Below are 8,062 nucleotides of genomic sequence, written 5' to 3'. Positions count from 1 at the left end.
TAGTTATGAAAACAAAATTGCCACTGATTCTAAAGACAACCACAAAGCATTCTATAGCTATGTCAAAAATCTCAATGGCAACACTCAGATCTGCTCTGAGTTATACAGAACCAACTGATATTGCCAACATCCTGGCAGATAGGTTCAGTGCTAACTTTACCCCCCTCTCACCCCCTAAAGGGCCCATCTTTATAACAGAAGAATGCAAAGTTCCTGTAATCACGGCTGCACAGGTAAAAACTTCACTCTCCAAAGCCAAGAACACAGCATCCATGGGACCTGACAACATCCCAGGCTGCCTTCTACATGAACTACAGAATGAACTGGCACCCCCACCTAAGTACCATGTTCAATCATAGCCTCACCTCAGGCTTTGTACCCATTGTATGGTGCACCGCAACAGTTATCGCACTCCACAAAGGGTGAGCCACAACAGACCCCGGGAACTACTGCCCCATTAGCCTGACGAGCCTTGTCTGCAAGGCCATGGACCGTATCATCATGGAACTCATAAAGAAAGACATTGGAGATCTCCAAACTCTGGACCCCACACAGTTTAGGTTTGTAAAAGGCAGATCATGTCTCCTAAACCTGATAGACTTCTTTGAAGTAGTCACCAAAGCCATAGATGAGGGTAAGGTGGTTCACGCAGCCAATCTAGATCTCGCCAAGACGTTCTACACCATCCCCCACTCTGGAATTATAGATAAACTCACTAAACTAGGTATAAATCCCTATATGTCACAAGATGGGTTGCTAACTGGCTTACTGAAAGAACCCACACCGTGAAAGTAGCAGACTCCAAATCAGACTTCAGACCAGTGACAAGTGGAGTACCACAGGGTTCAGTCCTGGGTCCTCTCCTGTTTGGTATCTACTTCTCTGAAGTACAGGCTAACACAAAAGGTCTTTGGCTAACTAAATTTGCAGATGACTGCAAACTAGGAGCCATAATTGAAACTCCTAACGATGTGGACAGGCTACAAAAGGGCCACACTGAGACAGATGCCTGGTGTCAAAGACATGGTCTTAAGCTCAATGCCAAAAAGTGCATTGTCATCCCCTTTGGTAAAAACTCTGTACCCATGAACTACCACATAGGCAGTAGTCTACTTAACACCGAAAGTGTGATAAGAGACCTTGGGACACAGGTGGACAGTAGTCTCTCCTTTGATAATCACATTGCCACAGTGGTCAGGAAATCCTTCTACATGGCGCACCTCATCACAAAAGGTTTCTCACCCAGAAAAAAAGAGGTCATTGCTTCCCTCTACTCATCACTCATTAGACCCATTATAGAGTACAATGCCCATTCTGGTATGTACCTCACAAGACATCTACAACAACTGGAAAGGCCGCAAAAATACCTCACAAAGAGGATTACTGGCCTCAAACAGATGCCTTACGCAGACCATCTCAAAAAACTCCAACTTTACTCAGTCGCATATCGCCCACTCAGAGGTGATCCCTGCCCAACATACAAAGCCACGTCAAACCCAGAGCCGTCGGACATGCTCCATTCAAAGAAATCCCAATCCCTCCAAGCCACACACTCCAGGGACCCAAACCCCGTCACCACAACAAACAGAACATGCTGGAGGGACAGACCCCTGTCCCAGAGACCCCCCCACACTCTGGAACAGACCACCCATTCATGTCAAACAGAGCTCCTCACCAGCACTCTCCAAGAAAAATCCCAGTGAACTATATATCAAAATTATAAGTAGGCAATTTTTCCAATACAGAATTCTGGTAATGATTTACAACTACCAACTTCCCTTAGTCTGAATAAATGCTCCATGTTAGTCTTTGACCATACTTAAGGCAGCACAGGTGTTCATTGGTTAAAGCTTTTGCCTCACAGCCCCAGAGTTGTAGGTTTAGTCCTGACCTTCAGACACTTAGTGGTGCTTGCATGGTGTCCATGTCTGCATGCATTTTCACCAGGTACTCTAATGTACTTACATCCTTCAGCAGCCCAATAATGTGCTGGCTGGCCACTTAGTTTTCTGACCCACATTTTGCTTGAAAAGAATCTGAGAAAGGCCAGATCATTTACATGTATAATAAAAATTAAACCAGGTAAAAAAATAATAATTCTGATTTCCTTAACTGATAGGATGTTTTGCTGCCCCTTCACACAGTTGGCAATAATTTAAAGAGAGTAACTGAAAGAGTCCAGTACTGATGTACTGCAGTAGCTATTTCTGTGTTTATTATGTTCATTTTGTTTCCATACTGGACTGTGTGAGCATTGTTGAGTTAACTGGAGACTGCAAGTCTGTCTCTGATGAGTGTGCTTCTGTGCAGCTGTCCTTTCATGTGGCCAGAAATCATGGACCATAGGAAAAAAAACACGACTCTCGTGTGGGTTTATGAATCCTTGCCTCAACCATAAATAACATTTCAAAAGAGGACACCATTAATGAAGTCTTTCAAATGAGTGACCCAGTTACTGTGTTTCATCCTTTTGTGAATTTAAGAAAAAGAGACAAAAAAGATTGATTAAAGAAAATTCCTTCTCTGAGGACAGACAAAATAAGTAAAATCAGGAAACATTAATGCTAGTAAGAGCAAAAAAGAAGAGGTCTTCTAAATCACCTAAAACCTATTCAGCATCCATTTTGATACATCTTAGTGATATACTCATAAGGACTCAGGAAAAGAGAATAAAACTGCATATACTTAACTTAGGCCCCCTTGATGCACTGACTTTTCTGATAGTTTGTAGGTGACCCAAATGGAAAAACGTGATCTGTTTAACTTAAAGCAATACTAGGCCTTTTGAAGGGGATATTATAACAGATCATTTCAGGTGAGTGCTGCATTACTTACAGATTTGCATATGGAATGTTAGATTGCATGGAGATATGTTATTTTTAAGTTCTATTTTGCTCACCTACTCTCATTCTCACAGCTGTCTCAGTACCCCATGCCTATTACTGGGTGTACCTGAACCCTAATTCACCCCCAGTCCATTGCCCAAATCTGAGCCAGGACCAACAAGGATCCTAAAGATGCCCCGGGGTGGGGGTTGTCATCCATCATCTAGCTTGGGGAGGGTGTTACTTTATGACCTACCCTCTTTCTCCTCCATGTCCCTGCAGTTTATGTGGTTAAGTCTGGGTCAGACATGCAATGGAGAGATGTGATGTTTCTCCCTGTCTCCATGGCAGCTTAGCCATACCCCCACCCTATTCACCTTTATGGAAAACCATCCATCAAGGAATGACAACCCCAGCTTCCATCAGGGATTGCTGTCAGAGAGGCCACTGGGGCCATCCAACCCCCCCCCCAGGATGGTAATGCCCATTCCTCCCTGCCACTCCATCAGTCACCTGAGCTGCTAACCTGTCCCAGGGTGGCTGGGCCACAGTTAAGGATTTAGCCCTCCTTACAACATGAGTGGCAAAATGTAATGAAATATTAATGACTGATGACTCATTGTTATGGTTTAGATACCCTTTCCAGTAGGGGAGATAATATGAGGAAAACAGCTTTACCCTATCAGCAGTAGATATTTTAAGTGCATTAGAAGGTCTCTTGTCTGATGATAAAGCTACCACATCTCATAGCCTTAATTCTGTGAGTTGAAGTATCAGACATGAATCCGGTGATATGCCTTTTATCAGCAAGTTCCTTTCATGAACACTGATAATGTATTGACAAAATGGCTGATTCTTTTTCACGAGCCTGGTTAGTGATTGTCCAGACAGTAGATCTGTCTAGCTAGAAATTAACTCAGCCATGGGCACGTTTGCTCATTCCATAATTAAAACAGCATTACAAGGATATAAATTTGCAGTCAGCCACTAGTCCTGTTTCACAACACTCCGCAGACATATCAGAGACATTTATTGTACATGTTCTGTCATGCCATTTTGCTTTTTCTCTCATCTAGCTCTTATTCCTATTGCAGTTTTCTAGCAGAACATTAGATTTCATTAATGTTGGCATTAATTCTTCAGTGTGAAGTGTGTTGTTCAGCATTGACTACTATGGTATCATATCTGAATGTTTCTGACTTATCCAAGATGGCATCTCCTTTTGTTTCCCCCATTCTCCTACAGCATTCTGCCACATACACTCACAATCATGTAGCTGATTCTCAGACAAGAGTGTCACTCACTCAGAAATTTAAGGGAGGGTAAATAAAAAAAAATTAATTTAATGTTTTATAAAATATTCAGCTGGGCACATCTTACCCAGTCAGACAAAATACAAATGGTGCCGCTACTCAACAAGTCCCCTTAACACAGTTCCCATTAAGTTTCCTGGGCAGTATGACCAAGGAAGAGGGGTGAAGGTGCCATCTACATAGAAAGCTATACATTAAGACTGCCATTAATCGTAAAAAAAAAACAAGAGCTGCACTTTCTGCTGATGGAGGCCCTTTTTATTATTTCTCCCTAGCAGTGCACTGTAAGTGGTGTGGGTTGGACCCATGGTGTCACATAGTTCTCAGCCTTGCAGACCTCTTTAGCCTACAGTTTTCCTTCTGAGGGCAGTCATTTGATAAGAAAGCCTTCATGGAAGGTTATGACATTTGCTGCACTGACAGGTAGATGTAAAAGAACAGCATTTGATGTAGGTATACGTCTTTCACTAAGACTTTAGTCCTTAGTTTCTTTAAATGGTAAAACCAAGGAGGTGACTTTTTTATTGTGTTTATAAGTACAGCGTTGTGTGCTGAATTACGGAATCGCTTTTGTATCTTCTATGCATACTGGAAAGATAGGTCCTATTTTGGGGAAAAATGTAAAGTTTACTTCTTTAAATAAGGGATACAGACAAGTTTGTGACTGTGGCAAACCAGATCTCTATAATCTATGTGGGTGTGTGACTTCATTTTCTTCAACAAAATGTGTCCCTATTTGTGTTTACAGGTCAGCTGATGTCATGTAGTTCTTTCTGATTTTCATTCTCATAGTATTTTGAATATTAAAAATGTATATGCTGTACAATTATTTATCTGAATAGGCTTACATAATGATGTTTTATGACAGGCTTTTCAGTGCTTTGTCTGCCACAAAAAGTGAAAGCATTATCATAGACCTCATAAAGTTTTGAATTATGTACACAAACGACGTATGTAACAAAGGCTGGTCAGTTTCATTACATTCAGTTAACCATAACACCACGTTATCAGATAGCAATAATTTCTACTCTACTATCTACATATAAGCAAAAAAAAAAAAAAACTGTCATGCCTAAATATTTCCTTTTACACTTTGCTAGATAGACACATTGGAGTTTGATTTTTTTTAAATAAGTCCAGGAACAGTAACCATTTTCAGACCTATTTGTTTATCTTTACAGCAATCTTGTGTAGAATCAAAAACCTTACAGTTCAGTAGTTGCATCTTAGCCTCCATATACTTTTAAGCAAATAAGCAAAAGAAAAGTTCCAGTATCCATAAAAATTTGAGGGTAGAGCCACCATAATATCCTAGTTGTGCTGAATAAAAGTCTCTGCATAGATCACTATGGATGAGAGAAGGTTTGATTTAGAGGATTTCCTCAATAGCATGCCATTCATCTCCACATAGTCATCATGCCTTTCTGTTCTTCTTTCACTAGACATACAGGGATAAAAGAAGGGGTATGCTTCTTCTATTTGTAGTCAATAGAGAAAGATGTGGCCTGAACGTGGACATCCTTCCGAAGGGGGTGCTTGGAACATTCTAGTTGTTTGTGGCACTGATGCTCACTTTGCTTGCTGATGGAGCCCTTTCTTTGTGCTGGAGCAGAGGTTGCTGCCACTGGCTTCTCATGATCATTGTTGCAGCGGTGAACTAGAACTGCCTCTTTGGTGCCAGAGTTTCTCTTTAGAAGACGCTGAAGTACCTGTTTGTCTGACCGCTCTTTCCTGAAGTCATCCTCATAGATTTTAAGCTAAAAAAAAAAAGAAATTTGTTAAGACTTTGAGGTTCTACTTTGTATTATAAACAGCACTCTTCATAATTAACGCTACTTTTAACCAGGCACACACACACTGGGCAAAGGATCTTAAATGCCAGATTCATTTAATTTATAATTCCTTAGTAGATCTGTCCTCAGTTTTCTTTTACTAATACTATGGCTATATGGTTAACTGGTGGAGCTTTGCAGCCATTTTACTGGCACTAATAAGAAGTTCAGTCATTAATTTCTGTTGTGACTTTGGATTCCTTGCACTATTTTTGATGGTGATTACTTAAAATTTAACAACATAGTATATAACAACATAACACAGCATAGTATATTATAACATAACATAATGTCACATGCTATATACATATAATAGAACATAACACAGCACTGCATAACATGACATAATATAAATCGGTCAACAGAGGGGAGACTGTGGGGTTGTCCACTCTGCCTAATTGTTACTGCCAGCTAAAGGCAATTAACTCCACTGGATATGTCCTTCTTCCCTGCAGGAATCCAACACTGATTTTTAAAACCCTTTATTTTTCCAACTTTTTCCACCAATTTTGATAATTGATTCCACCTGTCACCTCTTATCTGGTTGTTACTTTCATTTCTCTGTTACGTATCTCATCACACAGCTGTATCTGGTTAGCCTGACAGGATCTACTTGCAGAGTCTGTACTGGCTTTAAATGAATAACCCATCCTGGCTCAGAGACCTTATATAAATCTTGTCTTTAGTATTTCTAATGTTTTGCTCGCCACTAATAGCAGGATCACTTGTCTGGCATTTACAGGATGATGGCTCAGTCTGCAAATGTAGGCAGGAGCCATTACTACCTAAGAAAATCCCCCTGAGACCACCACCATCACCTCTAAGGGTCTATATTAGATCACTGAATGCTTAAAAAAGTGAAAGGGGATTAATCAACCCTATGTAAGCGAAAGGGTTCGAACAAAAAAAAAAACACTTTAAACATTACATTAAGTGGGGGGGCTTCACCCCCCCCACACACCCCTACTTAAATATACCAACTCCGAGACCGCACTACAGTGCCGAATACGGCAAAGTAACAAAGCGGCCAAGCGAATTCTTTCCCAGGGAAAGAATTCACTGAAAAGCTGCTTTGATATTTCGCCGTTTCAGTCTTTTGAGTTTGACCAAGACACATTCCAAATGCATCTTCAGTCTTCTAATAGGGAACCCACCTTCAAGTGGAGGCTGTTCAACTCCCTCTGTCACAGGTCCTGTTAAAACCTGAGAAGTTATTTTTAGAATCCCTAACAGGATCCCAGCTAGTCGCTGTCCCTTTTGTGTGACCTCTTAGTGTCTTTTCCTCTCCCTCCATCATCATCTCTCTATCTCGCCATTCTCCCCCTGCCTTACCTAACTGGTATTCTCCCTTCTACTTCTTTGTTAGCATTGATGCCAAATGTTCATTTAAAATGTTAATGTTCTTTTAGCTTCTTTGTGTTTTTCCTTCCCAAGCTAGTTATCAATTCTCCCTCATTACATTTTCTGTCTTAATGTTTGTCACTAACATCTTCTCTTTTGCCCCATTTGCCATTCTGCTGCACTCTTCAGCCTTATTTCTAGCCTCTGCATCATACCCCTTGCTTTTCAGTTCCCTCCATCTTTTTCTCTTATGGTTTCCTTGAACTCCTTCTTCTACCAAACCAGTTTTATTTTCAAGCTACAAACCTGATACCATCTCATCCAGAATAGCCCATTCATTTTTGTACTTATAGGTTCATAGATAAGTACTAGGCTAGCTGACCTTCTGGGCCATTTTAAGCCTAGCCAGTTTCCTTCAAAGATAAGAATCAAACCAAATAAAACCAAATCAAACAGCTTACATCTTTTTTCCTATCAAACTGGATATGTTCATGCTCTAAACTAATACCCAAGAAACATTCAGGGATAACCTAACTTAACTGTATCACTTCTAGCTCTCTCTCTTACTTCTACCTACAATTTTTTTTCTGTCATATTCCATACTAGTTAGCTCATGTTACACTCAGTTCCCAAAATCCCTTATTCCTGTTCTTTAATTTATTAACTTCCAAAGTTCACACAACTTTATCTGCATATTTACTTACTTCATACCTAGTACCTTGGTTCAGCAATGTATTGACCTTAGTCTTAC

The 8,062-nt window shown here is 40.5% G+C and overlaps 1 protein-coding gene across 1 annotated transcript in view; it reads right to left on the bottom strand.

The window, feature by feature from the left end:
* Nucleotides 1-1,628: 1,628 nt before the first annotated feature.
* LOC122789955 (TNFAIP3-interacting protein 3-like) overlaps nt 1,629-8,062 on the bottom strand; it is a 371,383-nt gene continuing 364,949 nt past the window's right edge. Inside the window, exon 7 of the mRNA XM_044057455.1 lies at nt 1,629-5,895. Coding sequence (XP_043913390.1) covers nt 5,614-5,895 — 282 coding nt within the window. The 3' untranslated portion in view covers nt 1,629-5,613. The remainder of the gene's footprint in view (nt 5,896-8,062) is intronic.

Source organism: Protopterus annectens, chromosome 15.part0 (genome assembly GCF_019279795.1).
Source record: "Protopterus annectens isolate FY-2018-M chromosome 15.part0, PAN1.0, whole genome shotgun sequence".
In the NCBI taxonomy this organism is placed as follows: domain Eukaryota; kingdom Metazoa; phylum Chordata; order Ceratodontiformes; family Protopteridae; genus Protopterus; species Protopterus annectens.
Note: the sequence above shows the minus strand (reverse complement) of the source record. Positions and strands in the feature narration are given on the sequence as shown.